Source organism: Lepisosteus platostomus, chromosome 12 (assembly GCF_059453375.1).
Source record: "Lepisosteus platostomus isolate fLepPlt1 chromosome 12, fLepPlt1.hap1, whole genome shotgun sequence".
In the NCBI taxonomy this organism is placed as follows: Eukaryota; Metazoa; Chordata; class Actinopteri; order Semionotiformes; family Lepisosteidae; genus Lepisosteus; species Lepisosteus platostomus.
Window position 1 is genome coordinate 10,850,327 of NC_142622.1, and position 18,883 is coordinate 10,869,209.

The 18,883-nt window shown below is 42.1% G+C and overlaps 1 protein-coding gene and 1 long non-coding RNA gene across 3 annotated transcripts; one reads left to right on the forward strand and one right to left on the reverse strand.

Moving 5' to 3' along the window:
* Positions 1–3,821: 3,821 nt before the first annotated feature.
* Positions 3,822–16,841, reverse strand: sqlea (squalene epoxidase a). 2 transcript variants are annotated; one of them, XM_088600929.1, is made up of 11 exons: positions 16,382–16,841; positions 14,960–15,236; positions 13,936–14,113; positions 12,428–12,524; positions 11,697–11,810; positions 10,479–10,650; positions 10,159–10,254; positions 9,247–9,389; positions 8,375–8,471; positions 6,421–6,508; positions 3,822–5,834 (listed from the first exon to the last, which is right to left on the reverse strand). In XM_088600929.1, exons 1-11 carry the CDS (start codon positions 16,628–16,630, stop codon positions 5,642–5,644), a joined length of 1,704 nt encoding a protein of 567 aa, XP_088457055.1. In that variant the 5' UTR covers positions 16,631–16,841; the 3' UTR covers positions 3,822–5,641. The 2 variants fall into 2 exon arrangements, with proteins under 2 accessions (XP_088457055.1, XP_088457054.1); XM_088600928.1 differs by having other exon boundaries at positions 14,960–15,239.
* On the forward strand, positions 16,455–17,025 carry LOC148651073 (uncharacterized). The gene is made up of 2 exons (XR_015925652.1): positions 16,455–16,594; positions 16,840–17,025. It is a non-coding gene; the product is annotated as an uncharacterized LOC148651073 (long non-coding RNA).
* The last annotated feature ends 1,858 nt before the right edge of the window (positions 17,026–18,883 follow it).

Consider the following 18,883-nt stretch of genomic DNA (forward strand, 5'->3'; position numbering starts at 1 on the left):
ACTGTTGGAAGATGCTGTCCTATTGACCAACAATGGATTCAAGGGCTTCCTCCTAATTGTAAGCTCTTATTTTTCTTAAACCCTCTTGTGTTGTGAAAATGCAAAACAGGAAATTTTGTTCTACTTGAATCATTTACCATCAAACATTGTAAGCATCATAATTTTGAATGCTGAGTACAGTCTACTATGTCACACACGTTTACAAATGTTTTGCCTTCAATTTGCCATCCTCACCACCATCCATTTTCTAACTGCCTTATCTAATGCGAGGTCACAGGGGCTCTGGAGTAGTGGGCGCCAGGCAGGGTACACCCCAGACAGGACACCAGTCCAGTGCAGGGCAGACATGAGCGCACACATACACGATAGGGCCAATTTTCCCAGAAGACATTAACATAACCTATCAATGTCTTCCACGCATGGGAAGGAAACCACAACACGCATGAGGAAACCCACACTTACCCAAAGAGAACATAAGACTCTACACCAATAGCACCCCAGGAACAGAAGGCCCCAGTACTACCACAGACTGTCTTGCATTTCTTTCATTTTTCTAGAGCCCATCCCACAGTTCTGCAGGTTTCGAGGTCAAGCACTCGCAAGAACAACATCCTCTCCTTTTCCATGGAAAGCAATTGAATTTTAATCTGGTTATGTATTGAGGGTTATTTTCAGTTGAAAAGCAGCTTCAAACCAAGCGACTGTACCTGTTAGATACTGTGAGGAAAAGATTCAAATGTGTAGCTTTGGCGCCACCTACTGTTAAAACTGGAGGCATGCTTAAATGGCATGCTTAAACTGAAGTATTGCAGTACAGGATCTCACCCTGACCTTGCTTGCAGTCTGAGACTTGCAGTGTCATAACAGACAATTTGATGCTCAGTTTCTTAATTTTGGATAATTATTTCTTATTATTTCTTATCTATTTGTCTTGTGTGAAATTGTTTACAGTGCCATAGTGACACTAACCGCAACTATAACGTTTATCTTTTATTCCAAGAAAGAAGAAAAATCGAATTGGAAAGAATAATCGTGTTCTTTCCAGCTTGAGAGGGGCATTGTTCACCAGGATCCCGAAACCCAGATCCTTTTTGTGAAAATACTCCTTAGTGAAAGCTAACGTTTATTACAAAAAATAAAAACCTAAATACAAGATTCAGCATCACTACAAACAGAAAAAGTGATGTGTTTGAAGAGGTGCTGGCTGTGATTTTTCACTCCTGGCAGGTTTCATAAGTGACTTCTAATCCTAAAAAGTATAGACCTGGAAAGAGTGTTAATATAAACCATTTAAACGAAAAACTGATTCAAATTCATAATCAAAGTCGCTAAAAATAGGACAAAGAGCGGGTGGGATTTGAGTTGAGTTAGAGGTTTTCTGGACAAAAGTAGACTGTCTTATCTTTGATGTCAATTTCAAACAATTTTGACACTTGAAAGTTCATGTCAAGATGTGGCAATAGCCCTGTTTGTCACATTTTGGGAGACGAATTGTCAATCTGAGACCCATTCCACAGGCGCCTCCTTTTGGGTAGAATCCAGTTAGTACACAGTTAGGGGTCAGCTTTTTATTTTGTCTTTATTTATTTATCGTGAGCAAGGAACTCAGTAATACCCAGTTAAAATGATAGAACAGCAAACATGGAAGTAATCCAAACAACATTTGATGGCTTATACAGTTTTCTGCTGGGTATCCTGTGATTTTTCTGCATCTTCTTTTGGATTTACCAAATGTGTCAACAGAAAAGGAAAAAAAGACTTTAAGGATACGCTCAAAGGAACGACCAAACACGCGTGTTGCAAGTGTGCCGGGGGCAGCAGGTGTCTGAGCTGGCAGCAATCAGACTCTCCCCCCAGTATGCTTCTCTTGGCTATCCTTCGAGTAAATGATTTCACAAATTTGTTCAAAACAACAGCTCCTGAAAGTGAAAAGTCGTACAGGATCTCTTTTCTACTCCGTTCATGATCTCCCACGGTCACGAACAGCCCCGAAGAGGTGGAAAAAGCACTAGTTTTAAGCAAGACCACAGTCCTCCTCAAGGGCAATAATTGTCATTTTTACCTTGTGATACCACCCTTGTTTGGAATGAGGTTAGACTACAGTCTCTGCTTTTGCACACAGATTTGATGAACGAGTGACCTGTGACTTGTCCCATAATAAGCTTTTCTTTTTTGTTTGCAGCAAATGCCTACTGTGATACTGGAGTTGCTGAGACCCCATGTTCAGCTCAATCAAATTACTGCTAGTAGATTACGTGTGTTGTTAAAATACAAAGGCATATATTTAAAACTATACTGTACCTAACTAGAACTGATGCAAATTCAGTTTTACATGATCACGTAGCAATCTGATGGCCTGTTTTCTCTTACTTGGGAAAGACCTGATTAGGAACATGTGAGTCTTGTACTGATGGTGCTACAGAACTCTGCTTGCCTCAGACAAGAAAATCTGTGGTTGTTTGGACCTGAGGAAGTGGGAGAGACACTGTGTTTAAACACAGGACACTTGTGTGTCTGTGTCTTCTGTTAATTGTTGGGGAGAAAATCTGTTGAGTGCCGCTGGAGTGAAGAGCTCAGAGAGGAGAAGGGGTGAGTGAGTTCATGAGTTTAGTGAAGGAGTGAGTGAGTTCATGAGTTTAGTGAAGGAGTGAGTGAGTTCATGAGTTTAGTGGAGGTGGAGAAGTACTATTTGGTTTTGTCATGGTAAGTATAAGCAGGATTTCACTGTGTTTTACATTATGTCACCAAGCCCTCATTAACAAACACCAGAGGAATTTTCAGCTTTGCTGAAACTGTGGGTTTAGTATTCCTGGCAATGTGCAACATTGCAAAATGCTCACAGACTTATTTTCACAATTAAATGCTTTTACAATTGGTACCTCATGTAAACACAGTTTAAACCATGAGGACACTCACACTGATCCAGAAATGAACAAGTGTGATGTGCAATTGATTCCACTGTTTAAAACTGCACGATAATGATAATGTACGTTTTAGATAAATTGTGCTGTTTTGTAATTACGACATAATTGCACTCGTAATGAATGTGCTTCCATAATTTTATAATTAGTTTTTAACAAAAACTTTTCATCACATCTTGTGTACATTTCACATCAGTCAGGACCATTTTTATTATCGATAAAACTAGTTTTGTGCTAATCAGTTAATAACAGATAAAACACAATTACAAAAAGGTGATTTTTATTTTGAATAGCAAAGTAACAATTAACCACAAAAACCCCAACTCTGTTAATTAAAGGCTAGTCTATTATGTAGGAAAATGGAACCTTTATATATAAAGGGCAAATATATGTTTTAAATGTAATCTTAATATACAAGACACATAATTAAAAATAGCAAAACTGGTTTCTACATTTTTCTGAGCAGTACCTCTTTTATATGACTTTTAATAGTGTTTGCATAGTTTACTGTTGTTCGTATTGCACTACGAAACACTAAGGACTAGTTTCTTACCAGCAGTCTTAGTTTCACAAGCTGATGTCAAATTCCTACATTTGAAAGTTTTATTATATAAATTTCCAGTTGTTTATAATACTGATTTATTAACTGTAACTTGCTTGCTTTTATGTTAATAGATTCAAGTACACATCTTAAGTGCTCTGAAAAAAACACAAATTCATAAAAACAATATACCAGCTGGGAGATTTGGGGAAGTCTCTTGTTTACAATGGGCAGATTCTTGCAGGGCATTTCTGATTAGGAAATGATACACAGCATATACTGTATATAGCTTAATACTGACCAGGGCTCACAATTTCTGAAATGCAATTGCTAGGGATTAAAGTTTTTGAGACACAATGTTCAGACTGTGCAATTTATTGATTGTAATACATACATTTATTGATTGCAATATTAGTATACAGTACCCAATTATGCCAAAATAATTTTATAATAATAAGAATTTTAATAATTTCATTCTGAAGACATAAGAAAGAGCTTTTCTGCTAAACAATTGTTTTTGAGAAGCTGCAGGTCAAGAAAAACGTCAAGAAAGCAATTTCCAGCCTGTTTGCCTATGAACACTGCGCAGTTAGTGTGCAAAGAGGCCCAGCTGTCACTTCGACATCTTTACAATCTGCGCTTAACCTACTGTTGTGGTGGTTGGGCCCAGGCTTGGATAAGAGCTTGGATTCCTGTGACGTCATGGGCTGTACTGCACAGTCTCCTGCTGTTCACTGTAATGTCATGGTGCCTCTCCGTGTTTTCTGTAAGTCCCCATAAAATGGCTGAGATCGACTGCACATAAGAGCACCAATGGATTTAAAAGGATCAAAAACAGCATGGTATCCTCTGGCCACTGTTGTCCACTTGTTTGTAGGCTCTGCAAGCTTGTTAACGACTGACATTAGCCAGACTTTGTTCTAGGTTTTCCCATGAGACGAGCAGTTTGATTTTCTAGCTTCCTTTTCACGTTTCTACTCTAAGTTAGCGAGAGATGGAAAACTACAGCTTCAGCTTCATTTGGAAACTGTACTCCATCCCCACAGCCTTTTGCCAAGCTCCGACGGAGCTGCAGACACGTCCCAGTGATCAGCACGAGAAAACCTCACAATAATGCAGTCTTCACTCTACTATGTGCTCTTGAATTCTGAAAGGAAGTTTTTTTTCCGGAAGACACTGTCCATTCTATAAAGGCATTTCTGTGCACTGTGTAAGCGGCAAGTGTAAGACAGTCCACGCAACAGTCAAGACAAGGAAAGTTGTGTAAATCACAGACCACACCCCGCCAACAAGCGGGGTACAGCTGAGGCAGCAGATGATGGCCAGATATATTTTTTATATAAAAGACTTAAATCAAGCAACAGAAAATAGCTGAAATTAAAATCATGACATCACCTCACATAGATTAGCCCAAAGATTCTAGATCCAATAAAGAGCATTAATATAAAACAATTAATCAGACACTATTCACTTCTAAACATAAACCCACGCAAGGCTAAAACATTCTTCTCATGGGGTTACATCGAAGTTTCTTTCTGTTCCTTACCTCAATTCAATCATTTTCAATGAAGAAGCTGATTAAACACAGGAATTACAAATTTAGCAGCAGAGTGGTTTGGAAATCTTGTTTCTGCACTTCATATTTGACGCATTGGATACACAAATCGATTACGAGCTGTCAAAATCAGTGCCTTTTTAATTTTTGTTTTTAATGCAAATTCTCATTTTGTTCCACGCATTTGATGAGAAAAGCAAAAAAAAAAATACAAGTTATTGAAAGGCAAGTCTCTCACCAGACCCACCATGAGACACAGATTCATCATGTTAAATATATTAGAAGACTGTGTGGTAGATTCAGTCAGTTGACCCCCCAACAGTGCTCCGAAGTGTTCGATCCAAGAACACAAAATTCATACTGTGCACGTTTTTAAAACGCACATCGTTGCAAAATCACAGCCCTGCAGGTGACATCACAGTTCATTGGGAGAGGTACCAAACAGAGCTCAGTGTGACGTCAGCCCATCAGAGTCTAAAATCGTCCATCTGTGGAATATGTCACAGTAAGTCCAAAGCTGGAGATGACACTTCACACCGTCAGAAGTCAGAAGTCATTACAGTAAGAGACTCAGCATTTCTGGCCAAGTGCCCTCAGACCTCGCCTTCCCTTTCTATGGAGGCTTCAATAGACCAGATATTTCAGTTCTGAGTAGATGAGGGAGAACATGATGATACAAGCACGGTACAGAATGGCGCCACTGCTGAGCAGGGCCCGGGGCATCGTGACCCAGGACTCGGATTTGAAGCTGAAGTAGATAGCGTAAAGAGCCACGGCAAAGAAATGGCCGATCAGCGTCAGCGGTTTGGGAGACAGCCTGGTGAACGAAAGGCAAAGAGTCAAAACAGTATCAACGCACATTCCTCATCTTCACTGACCAAGACATGTGCTCCTTTGACCTGATGGAGGTGAGCCAGCTGCCTGCAACTCCCAGCTGGCAGCCCACTGAAGCTCAGCAGGTGTGAGCCTTGCCAGTGCCTGGATGGGAGACCTCCTGGGAAAAACTAAGGTTGCTGCTAGAAGTGGTGTTAGTGGGGCCAGTAGGGGGCGCTCACCCTGTGGTTTGTGTGGGTCCTAATGCTCCGGTATAGTGGCAGGGACACTTTAGTGTAAAAAAGGTCCTTTTCTTGAGATGTAAAACCAAGATCCTGACTCACCATGGTCATTAGAAAATATCAGGGCGTTTCTCAAAAAGATGTACAGAAGGGGTGTCCTGGCCAAATTTTCTCCTGGCCTTTTCCAACAGTAGCCTCCTAATAATCCCCATCTATTAATTGGCTTCATCACTCTGTTCCCTTCCCCTCTGACTGTTTTTTTTTTTGTAATCATGTGTTCACACATATAGTATCTCGAGGTCAAATGGAACAGAAACGAAAATATAGCCACTTCACTTTGATACTTACACAGACAGTAAACCGATGGGTCCTGAAATGCACTCCCCACCAAGCCTAAAGTACTGGAAGCAGGCTTTTCTGAGCTGGTGCAGGGAATCTGAAATTACAGAGAGGAAAAATAGATTTGGAGATTGAAAATGAGAATAAATTAAACACACAGAACACGCAGTATGCTGTACTCTGTGCTTAAATATTTTTAAAATCTCCATCTGGTAAAATTTCAGTTAGGTACCTTGAAGTAAGCTCATCAAAACCACATTTCTGTAGTCATATTTTTGTTCTAACTGTTAACTATTTAAGAAAACGTCTCAGTAATTACTGGTAGTATTTGTAATGAAAATGAATACAGGAAACTTTCGAAAAGCATTGTTTTCCCCCAATAATTAAAGCTGTTGCGTGTTCAAACAAATCAGTTAGATCGCCATTATGATATTAGGGCTTACCCTGTATTAGAGTTTGTTTTTTTCTATCTTGGTAGAGCACATTTTCTTGACTTTTTAAACCTTGATGTTATTACTATTAAACATGCAGCACTACAGTACTGTAGTAAAGTTTATTACAGCCCAGTAATTACAAAGGAAATTACACTGCCTTCCTACGCAAACAAATCACTCTCCTGCTCCTGCAGGTTGTTCTTATTCTCTTTCTTCCCATTTCTTTTGTTATCCTTTTCCACATGAAATGCAAGAACTGAAACTGTGACAAGTTAGGGGTCCTCAGAAGTGTGTTATGTGCTAGAGCCCAGCACAGGTCGGATGACCAATAAGATTCAGATGTGCAACCGGATAGCCTCATGTACTCTCCTACCGCACAATCTGTGAATAAGCAAAGTTTGTCCACAAATGCAGAAAAAGTGGTCAATGAAATTTGCAAAGAACATGCAAAAGTGTGAATGTAGGACTTGCAGATTTTGAGGTTTTGCTGTATTCTCCAATTTCAGATAGATGACAGCAAAAAGGAGGTCAAACGTGATCTAATCTGCTTCATGTGGATAAAAAGGCGAACGTATTTTGAATCAAATTTTAAATCAAAGATTGTGCTGGGCAGGAAACAGAACACACTTCTTTCCACAAACCCATCTGGGGATCCAGAACAAACTGGGATATTTCTGGATTGCTGGAATATTTACACAAAAAGTAAGGATGCAAATCTTACATCTAAGAGCAGCAAACAGCCCGACAAGTGAGCAATAAGAGCCGAAAGGTCAGCTCTGATCTCTGAGCTTCACATATTCTATCCTCGTATTTCTCATTGCCTCACAAACAACAAACATTCGTAGAGATCAAAAGGATTCTGTAAAGAGCAAGACTTAGCCTAGCCATTAAGCAGAATAATTTAAAAAAATAATTTGCTACTAAATAAAAAACATATAAAAACTTACGACACAACCCCTTTGTACTGTGAAACATGTACCGTATTTCCATAGTTTGTTAGAGCTTTACTGATACTTAAGAACCAAATTAAATTCAAAATCTGTAAAAATCAATCAGGAACTACAGGAAAGAAAAGAGAAGGTGTTCTCGAAAAATACAGTACATTAAGTTGTTATTATTATAGATCTATTATCTAAATATGCTACGCAGGCTTTTACCAGCAGTCTGTTCACTTAAAACTCTGGCTATTTGGCAACACTGGAGCTGCAGTGCCTAGGAAGACAATACTTCATGAAGAAATTTACATATTGGGCATTTCTGTTTTTTATAATATTATATAATAAGTCTGTTTAACTAAATCTAAAAAAGTACATTTATAGTAGTAAAAGCTAACAGGAAAACATTTTATACATACAACAGAAAAATAACTAGACTGACACCTTGATTAACCACTCCACTATGCAACTACTGATCCGGTGAATAGTACAAGAGGCTTAGAAAACAAAATGTCTAGTCCCTGTCAGTGTGCCACCCTGGAGGATTCCTGAGCTGGGTGTGAAAAAGACGCTTCTGGGAAGCACTATGCTTACTGTCGGTTGCTGCGAAGAGTTCATAAAGAGCCTGTGCGAGCACATTCACAACAAACGAGTGGGACTTCTTCCGGGCCCAGTAGAATGTCTTCTTGGCCTGGGGAAAAACATCAGGCAGGTCAGCTCACATGGGCTGCACTTTCAAAGTCGGCCAGCACACAGAATTAACTGCGAAGGCTAGTTACGAAAAACAATCTTGACTTCACGAAGCCAGCAGATTTCTTCTGGATGAACAGTGAAACACAAACCAAAGGACACTACCTGGAAGTGTATTTAAAACCAAAAACAGGAACAGAAAGCACCTCTTCACCCAGAGGGTTGTGGGAGTAGCTAAAGAGCGGCCCACCCTGTCGTCTTTCAAGAAACCGCTGGATGAGATCTTCAGATCAATTAACTACTACCAAATGGGCTAGATGGGCCTACTGGCATCTTCTCATTTGTAACCTTTCTTATGTTCTTATCTTCTCAAAGGTAAAGGAATAAATGTCTCTGTTAACATTGCTATATGAAAATACACAAACACAATACAATTCTGTTTGTTTTGTCCAGTGTACCCCTTCTAGCAACAAGAGCTGTAATATAGTTTGAATTTAAGAATACAGGTACTCACAGGAAATATAGTGTTGAGAGTTTATATAGTAGCTTATCTGTCAAAAATAATGTTAAATAGGGCTTTAAGACATTTTAATTTTATACTTCACTCTTCTTTCTGAATTTTCCAGATGGGGTACAAGCAAATCTTTAAACACAGTTTTTAATACAAAGAAAGGCTCGCAAATTAATAGCACTGCCCCTTGTTGTCCAAAACTTGTGTCGGCTGAGCCTAGTGTCTTCCGGAAGAGTCTACTTCTCTCCGACAGCGCGGGCCTCACCTGAAGCATGGCCGCGTCATCGTAAAGGTCGGCAACGTTTTTCAAAAGGCCTCTCCATATCCTGACGTCGTTGAGCACAACGCTCATGCCTCCTCCAGTCAGGGGGTGTCTCATATTGTAGGCATCTCCCAGGAGAAGGACTCCTGCAAAATTCAACCAGCCAGAGTCCATTACAGGGTCTTCCGACATGTGTTGCCATTCCATGCAGACACATTTACAGCTGGAGTTCTCAGATTTTGTGTTTTTCCTTTTTTTTTTTGGGCTGTGGCATCCCTGTGATTTCTCACGTCAGCCCTTTGAGAGGGGTGTTTTTGCTCACAAAGGGAGAATAGGTTGAGGCAGCAACGCGCCCAACCACTCTCTTGGTTGTTCATCTTGGGACACCCACTACAAGCCCGGCAGTGATGTGAAGACACCAGCTGGGGGAGAGGTGCCCCTCGCTGACAGCACAGAGCTGAATCGTGCGCTGCCACTTAGGGAACCCTGTTCACTCAGCTGTGGCCTGACTCAGGCTTGGACACCACCGCCCTGAACGACATCTCCAAACACCATATTTGAGTGCTGGGTGTGACTGCTGGCAACTTTAAAGAGCTGTATTTTTTAAAAAAACTCCTGCCCCTGGAACCTTGCTCTGAAGAGCGGTGAAGCTCAAAAGTCAAAGCAAGTCTGTTATCTCCATCCAGCCACAACTGATATTACAGTTCATTTTAAAAAACAAAAAAAAGATAAAAAAAACACAGCTGAATAAATGCAGCCGAGGCCGTGAACTGGAGTTTTACAAATGGATAGACCACCAGTTAGTGGTCCCCCCCCCAACCACAAACTCTCCCAGACAGCAGGTTTGTCCGGAGAACCTCATGGCATCCTTGTTTCACTGTACTGTGAGAAAAGAGGAGGATTGTTTTACGTCACCTGGTTTATTCACGGGGGAGGGCGGCAGAAAACTGGCAGGCATGGTCCTCAGCCGATCGCTCTGCAGCGCGTGTAAGAACGGCTCTTTTATGTGCTCTGCGAAGTAAAGAACGGTGAAAGATAAAAGGAAAAGGCGGAGACAAGGCAGCAGTGCAATCGCAGACTACAATGCTGCAAAACAAGCCGGGCTCGAAACAGACAATGAACAGCGCTTCTACGTAAGCACAGGAGTGAAAGACAAAGCCACGCATTTTGCATTTCCACTTTCTCAGACTTAACATCTGTTATTTCTTTGTGTTCCCCTTCCCTTATGCCCGTACCTGGAAGCTGTGGGTATATCTTGTCTGTCATGTATTCCCTGAGGTTCTTTGGCATTTCTCCTCTGATATCCACCAAAACCCTGGTTTCAGACGATGAGATCTGGTATATGAGAACTGGGCTGGGGTTGGCCAGAACAAGCTCTGCGTGGTTTGCCTTGAACTGTGGCGAGTTCTGAAAAAGAAAACGCAGCCACTCAGACAAGAGCAGTGCATTACTAGAGACAGCTAGTCTCTCTCTCCCTCTTTTCAGTCCCACAGAGTTACACAGACCAAAACACGCCTTTTCTATAGATGTACCAATAACTCAGTGGTCCATAACTCCTTTCTTTCGTTTGCAGTACATACATTTAGGTCATGAGAAATATCAAGGCTTATGAAATAAATGTAGCGAAAAGTGCTTATTGAGTGGATTCGTCACAGTGAGGTCTGGCTCGGCCCGTTTGGCTGAGGGCTGAGCTCCTGGCCAGAGGACGAGGAGGCTGGGACCCCCCTGCAGAGTGAGGGGTGACCCAGGGGCAGCTGCAGAGGGGGAGATGGGGTGGAGGAGGGATGCAAGAGACATGAAAAGGGAGAGAGGGAGCAAAGGCTCGAGCATATCAGCTAGATAATTACGTCAGGAATGATCACGAGTTGAGACAGCTAAGGTGAGAGTGAACATGGCTGCTGTCATCCCTTGAGTTAAAAAGTACATTCACTGCAGAGAGTCACAGCTTCCTCTGAATTATCTTCAGTATAGTGTTCACCATTTGTTTTTTAAGTAAATGTACTGAACTAGAGAAGACCGTCACAATCTGACGGCGCTGCGGATTAACAGTTTTATCGATTTACAAGGGTTATAAACAAGAGAGGGCCAGTTTGGTCATTCTAGCTTGTTTGGTTTGTAGAAGTTGATTGATCTAAGGATTTCTGTATTGCCTTGTTTTTTAAGTATACAGTTTGTTCATTTTGCACTTTGTGCAGCTTTAGATGTTGTTGTTCTTCACTTCTGCAGTTCTCCGACCCTCCTCGTATCCTTTTTCACATCCCGAAACCCAGTATGTCCTGGAAACCTTTCTCAGAAGATACCTAAATTTTTCTTCAAATTAAGAACTGCTAAACTGTCATGAAAAGAGGCATTAGGAGTTTTAGCAAACATATTTTTAAAGTTAAGAAAACAAGCATAAAGTAAAGTTTGTGACAAAGGGTCTAGTTCCAGATAGCGACACAAAATCATCTTACCTTCATTATGCAACCAACAAAATGAGAGGAGATGTGTACTTTCCCAGAGACTAAGTCTTTCCTAAACTTTGAAAAACAGCCGTCAGCAACAACTGTTAATGCAGAATGAATTTCCTAAAAAAAATAAATTCAAGCATTTATTTTAAAAGTCGTGTCATTCCTCAACTTCAGTCTCATAACTAAGTCACAGGTTGTGCTAGGAGATGTTGCTGTATTATGTTACAGTACAGTAGTATTGTAATATACTGTATATAGACAAGCACTAATAATTTATTTATTTATTTTCAGCTAAGAAGGCGTCTCCACTAAAACACCCTACTGAAATACAGTAAACCTGTACCAATTATAATACAGAATTGGATCATTCAAATTAAATAAGTACAGTTTGCATCTCATTTGCATTGCATTAATATTCCATTACTACACAACTAACAAGCTGGATTTACATTATGAAAGATCAAATCTCACACACACAAAATCACTGGAAATTACAAGAATAACAGGGAGACCATGATCCAATTCAGTGGTAAATTTTCTACATCAAAAATAAAAACTATAAAAAGTCATGCCTCTAGGTTTTTGCAGGTGACAAAAACTATCATAGAAACGTTCAAGATACTTGAATACTATGATAGAAAAGTGAAATTTGAGTTTGACAGAAGGCTGTCCTGTGCAGGTGCAAACGGATTTGACTTTGGACATTTTAAGAACAGTAGATTTTGGTGTCTTACTTTGATCTCTCCTGTTTCCTTGTCTTTGTACTGAATTCCTGTGACAGATCCTTCCTCCTCTAGTAGGTTTGTCACTGTGCCTTCAATAAACTTCACACTGAAACAATACAACCCCCAGTTCACAAAGCATTAATGACTCTATATACCAAAAAAACAAAATCTGGCCAACTAGTACCATAAACAAATTCTGTCAAATTGCCCAAATAAATTAAAATTGTTGGACTGCTAATGTAATGAGCTCTCGAATCTAAAGAATGATTCTTTTTACCTGGTTGTTGAATAGACCTAATTGTTTAGGAATTAAAGAGAATGAAAGCTAAAGATAAAATTGTGCTACACATTTTCAGAGATCATTGAACTACTATGTATACTCCACAGTATAGTAAGTATACTTCATTATGAGTTTGAAACAACTGATATAATTACATTCAATTAGCATCAATTTCATCACTCAATGTAGCAATTCTGTTTATAAGTAAAATGAATTTGCATAAAAATCAGCAGCTGTTTTCTAATTCCATGCACGTCACGTGGAAGACTTACAGTATCTTGTCAACTTTTCATTGGAAACACTACTTAGTTGATTTATTGAAAGTTATTTTACATACTCAACATTTTGTAAAAGAATACAAATATCAGTATACAAATGTGCAGTACAATGCTTAATAGTCCATATGAGCAAACCGAAAAGGTTTTAACAGTGAGTATGGGCAAACTGAAAAGGTTCTAATTGAATACTTGCATCAGTGTTCTTTTGCCAATGTTTATTGTGGTTAAAAGGGACTGGCATCATTTCCTCATCTCATTTACTGACGCAAGTTTACGGGATGGAATGTCAGTGCCGAAAGTGCTTTCTGGAAACGGATTTCTGTTGGCTAGTCTGGCTATTGTGTGTTTTAACCACCTTTGAAGCTGGAAACAAAGCTTGAGCAGGTGTTAAAACATCTTACAGCATACCATCTTACATGGTTTTCCTAACTCCCACATCAGAAAGACTACAGAAACTAAAATTATCCTGCAGCTAGGATCACAGCTTTCCCCTTCTCTCAACTCGTTTTCTTCTAAATTCTCTCTATTCATTATAGGCTTCATTTCACACCTCTCTTCACCTCTCCTGACTTCACACCTCCTGATTGGCCTCTCTGTCTGTCCCCTGCTCCCGCCTCTCGCCCCTCCTCTCTCCCAGCTTTTATTCTCCTGCTATTTTACCTTTGCTTACTGCCCTGTCTCTCTCACACCTGAATAAGACTCCACAGCCGAAACGTTGTGTTTTCTGTCTTCTCTTTTCAGCATGGAATAAACCTATTACTTGTTCCTTTGCAGTCTTCGCATGCTGACGCAGCTACCCACCTGAACTATCTTACAGCATATTCTGCTTCATGGCTTGTAAAGCTTCTTAGATGCTGAACTCTAGATTAAAAGAGCTGAGAGGGACCCGTGAGCCCTGGGTGTGTCTATCTGTTCTTGGGCACCAGCACCTGGTTCCTCTGCACGGTAGGGACCCTTACTTTGGCTCCGCAGAGGCTGCCCGCCGCAGGCCCATGATGAAGCGGCCGTGGTGGAAAGCTCTCCCGCACTGGATCACGTTCTCCTCCATGGGGTAGGGAATTTCGACCTCGGACCGGCTCTCGATGTCGTGGATGACGTAGCCGTTCACGGTGTGGGCGTCGACCCCTTCAACGCAGCCTGTGGAGCAATAAAGTGGCATCGGGAAAGGCAGCGGGCAGCCTTTTAAACAGACTTCTACAACACAGCAGCAGGTCCTAACAATATAATAATATCCTTACACTTATATAGCGCTTTTCTGGACACTCCACTCAAAGGGCTTTACAGGTCATGGGGACTCCCCTCCACCACCACCAGTGTGCAGCCCCCACCTGAATGATGCGACGGCAGCCATAGTGCGCCAGAACGCTCACCACGCATCAGCTATCAGTGGGGAGGAGAGCAGAGTGATGAAGCCAATTCATAGAGGGGGGTTGTTAGGAGGCCATGATTGGTAAGGGCCAATGGGAAATTTGGCCAGGACACCAGGGTAACACCCCTACTCTTTTCAAGAAACACCCCGGGACTTTTAATGACCAGGGAGAGTCAGGACCTCGGTTTAACGTCTCATCTGAAGAATGGTGCCTTTTCTACTAGTATAGTGTCCCCGTCACTATGCTGGGGCACTGGGACCCACACAGACCACAGGGTGAGCACCCCCTTCTCTCTAACACCTCTTCCAGCAGCAGCTTTAGTTTTTCCCTGGAGGTTTCCCATGCTGGTACTGACCAGGCTTTTTTTAAGTTTTGTAGCAGTTACATTTAAATCTTTTTATTACTTATATATTAAGACAAAATGCTAAGTAACGCAATATAGTTTAGCAAGACTAAAAGCATATTTGAAACATCAACTCCAGAAATTATTTTGTTAAAACAATTAAGTTTTAAAACATTCTCCACACACGTAGTGCTCAATTAGAAGCAACTCCTACTGGCTCCTGTCCGCGTACCAGATGGAAAGACAAACAGTTACAGTGGGAACGCTTACCGTCCAGTCCCAGCTCCCTCAAGGCGCGGTACCCCCCGGGCTGCAGCAGCTCCCCGACAATCCTGTCCGGCTCCCGCAGGTCCCTCTCGATCACCGTCACCCGCCTGCCGTCCCTGGCGAGCACCGCCGCCAAGGCCGAGCCCAGCACCCCGGCCCCGACAACCACGACGTCCGGGTCCCGAGAGTCGGCGGCCGAGCCGCACTCGCTGTCCGGGCAGGTGGAGTCCGCGGGTCCGACGTGCCGCCGCCTCCTCCTCCCCTCTCCGGGACGCGCCCTCTGCTGGATTGATTGGCCGGACAGTTAAGGGGCGTCAGTGGAAAATAAGACCGGAGAAGCGTCTCAACAACGAAAAAAATAACACTTTTCCATCTTTCATTATCGTCTTTTTCATTATAGTAGCTCCCCTGTATCGGCCATAAAGATGTGATTTTGCCTTTTTATACTGGCAAGCACATTTAACGTCACCCCAACCGTCATTTCAGCGTGGGAAAAGTAGAAAACCCAAGCCGAAGTCTGACAACTTGACAGAGGATTTCGAGCTGACCACGAATGCCTGACTATTGCTTACACACGCCTAAAGAAAATAAGAAAATATTTTAAAGAGAGATATTTGGCAACGCGTTTCTAATTTCAGCTTGCGCCTGGGCGACCTCATTAAAATCATTAACACCTCGAGAACGGACGGTTCGTGCTAAATGCAAAAGAGCTGAAATACTGTCGTATCGTGAGTAAATGGTATTAAAATGGTAATCAAATTTCCACGAAACCCCTGTGAAAGACGCTGTAGGACGCGAACATCGGAGAAGCCGAGCCGAGCTGTTTTTTTTTTTAAATAACGCTTTTTTACTTATTATCCACCGTCACGGTCTTGGTCCTGCACTGAAGCTTAATTATTTTCTCGATATATGTATATATCGATAGATTTCTCATATGTTATGTGAGCCGGCAGAAACCAGGTTTCTATTCTAAAGGCATCCTGAGATCTCCCAACTGTGCCAGAGCGGAAAACGATTGGAAAAAGCTCAATGATTCAATTCAGTCGAGATGTAATTAAAGCAGGACAAGGGGGTTCCTGGGGGAGAGCATCCCTGCTCGAGAAGAGGGGGACCCCCCACTCTGGAAGTGTGTGAAGTCTGAACACCGCAGGTCTTCCAAAAAAGTCCATCTTTTTAGAAACACGACGGACCGCATCTCGCATCACTGTGACCCTCCCTGGCCGGATCTGCTCCTGTCCGACCGGGAAACGTCTTTTGAAACTCGGAAAACCAGCGAACGGGAATCACAACGCGCGTTAAATACCCACCGCAAAGCAACCTGTTAACACAGCCGCGCTTCTGCTTTTCACAGCACCCGGCGGAGGGAGGTACTGTATAGCTTGCCAGGGCGGATGGAGATGCTCCCCCGACCGCAGACGGGTTTACCTTTTTGGCCCGGCTGCCGGAGTCCGTGTCCCGTCCGGAGAAGAAGCGGGCCAGCGGCAGGGACGCCGGGATGTCCAGACCCAGGCTGGGCAGCGCCTGCCCGCTGCGGTACCTGGCGTAGGACAGCAGGGAGGCGAGCAAGCAGCAGCCCAGGAAGACCAGCGCGACCTCCTTGTTGGCATAGTGCAGGACGGCGTCGCATTTCTTGTAAACGTAGGTGAAGCTGGCGATTCCCAGGAACGTCCACATCTCTCGTCAATCAAGGGATCGACAACTGAGCGACAACCAAAATAAACGTGCGCTCGGAATAAGTTTTTTTTTTGTCAAAAGTGGGGTTAAACGCGTCCCCGAGAGAAACGCACTGAAGGCGGTTATGCTTTCAAGGTTTCAAAGGCAAGGAGTCCGGCCTGGGCAACCGATACCGAAATCTGAAATGTTTGTTTTATTTTTCCTTTTAGTGAACGAATCTGCTCGTCATCGCCGAACAGACGCCGGATCAGCTGTTATTTTGGATCCAGGACACCAATGTGAGAAGAAATGAAGCCACGGAAATAACGGTTAAGATATTGCTCAGCTGTCTTCTAAATAATAAAAATAATGTTGTTCTTATAATAATGATATTAAAGAAATAATCCGTCCCCAAATGTCCTCCGATATTCAGTATTTATATCATTAGTACTAAAAAAAAAACAGACTTGAATAACCCAGCTCTTAAATAAATTGTAGTTCTTTCCCGAAGACCTTCACAGACAACTGTGCAACTGTAACATGAAAAGTGAGTTTATATTTTTTTTCTGATGGTGACCAGAATAGTTGCAACCTAGCCGGCGTGTCACTCTCGTGGGATGCTGAATATTTTATGGTAATGAGGAGTCTATGCTAATGAGCCGCGTGCCCGGACCGCGCTCTTCCCCGCCCCTTTCTTCATCGCAGTACCCAATCAGAGGCCGCAGAGCGGTGAGCAGAGCTCACGCTATCTGGCCATTGGCCAATCCGGTCCTGCCGGTGGCCGAGCTGACAGTCAGGTCTGCTCTAGTCTGATGTGACGTCATGGGGCAGGTGGGCCCGCGTCAGACGCCAGTGTCGTCCCCCTGTGCAGTACAGGCGGATCTGTCGGCCGAGGAGGGCTGGAAACACGGTTACAGCATCCCCTCGCTTCCTAGAACCTGCCTGACAAAGTGTTCCATCAAGAAACATGTTTTTATTTGTGTGTTTAATTTTCTTAATACACCAGTACCATTATGTACCCGAAAGGAATGTGCTGTGAACTATGCATTTAAAAGTATTCGTCAGGATATTTTCGTGGTGTGATAACGAGTTTATCATTCTGCCTTTATCAGATTCGTGTTCCTTGTGTATTTTGTACATACTTTTATTTATCTAGTCTCTCCGTGTGTGGATGGTTGCTATTGAATCATCTTTACTAGGATCAGAATATAATGCTTTTTTACAATATGTACTGCCTTACAACCGGTCCTGCAGTTAAGCCCAATTATTTTCTCAATTAAATATTCGTCGTGTTCTATGTCTGAAGCGAGATTTCAGGTTTCTCTATAAACATTGTACAGGTACTCTGAAACCTCCCACTGTTTCAGAACAGAAAAGAGTTTGAAAAGAACTAATTCATCAACGATCAATTCAGCAGAACTGTAACAAAAACAGGGCAAGGCATTCCTGAGGCAGCAGATTTCTGGGGACACCTGAGAAACGAAGGGAAACATTCCACCCCCAAGCCTGGAAGTGTGTTAAGTCACAAAGAAGGTCTTCACTGTCAATGTACTCAGTCGATCTGCTGACCCATAGTTCAGCTTCTTCTCTAATCTAATCACACTTTAATTTAGAATACCACACATTGATTTTCGATCTTAACTGGAGTCCTTGTGGAGAGAACCTGAGAGTTGTTCACAAAAGAGAGCATGCCATTTGTTAGTAGCTAATTGATCCCAGAATTGATCCCCATCCTGTCACTTCTTGAAACACACTCCACCAACCTTAAGTATTAAGATGTGCCTAGGACACAACACTGTATTCAAACAAGACGATCAGTACTTTTAACAGGTCCCCTCAGAGGGCTCTCAGTTCAAGAGAAGTTCTAGTGCACTGTACAATTTTAACCTAACATCCCTTGATGCTTCTCAACACTGTTTGCCTTTATTGTTTCTCCACATTTACCACTGGTTTCCTTCTCGAATGGTGGAGAGAAAAGCATTAGTAAAAAGTAGAACATGCTCCCGCATAATGAATCAACATCAACATCATCTTTAATAATCTAACTACAGTATTCACTAAATGTTGAATAATTAAAGCAGACTATATGAAATTACAGGCAAATGCCAATGGATTAATTAACACATCTTGAATCTAATGTGGTTAATCTAATAAGAGCCCCGGGCATAAACACCTGACCCCATTATTCCCCACAACACAGAAAACCCTGACTAAAAAGTAAATATATTAAATTATACAATTTTAGTTTTTTGTTAAAGATCAGTGAGCATATAG

Coding starts and splice junctions, on each gene's coding strand:
- sqlea (XM_088600928.1), bottom strand. CDS start 16,630: ATGTGGACGTTCCTGGGAATCGCCAGCTTCACCTACGTTTACAAGAAA. Junction 15,240..16,381: donor CCGGCAGCCGGGCCAAAAAG/GTAAACCCGTCT, acceptor CAATCAATCCAG/CAGAGGGCGCGTCCCGGAGA. Junction 5,835..6,420: donor CCCATCGGTTTACTGTCTGT/GTAAGTATCAAA, acceptor TTCGTTCACCAG/GCTGTCTCCCAAACCGCTGA.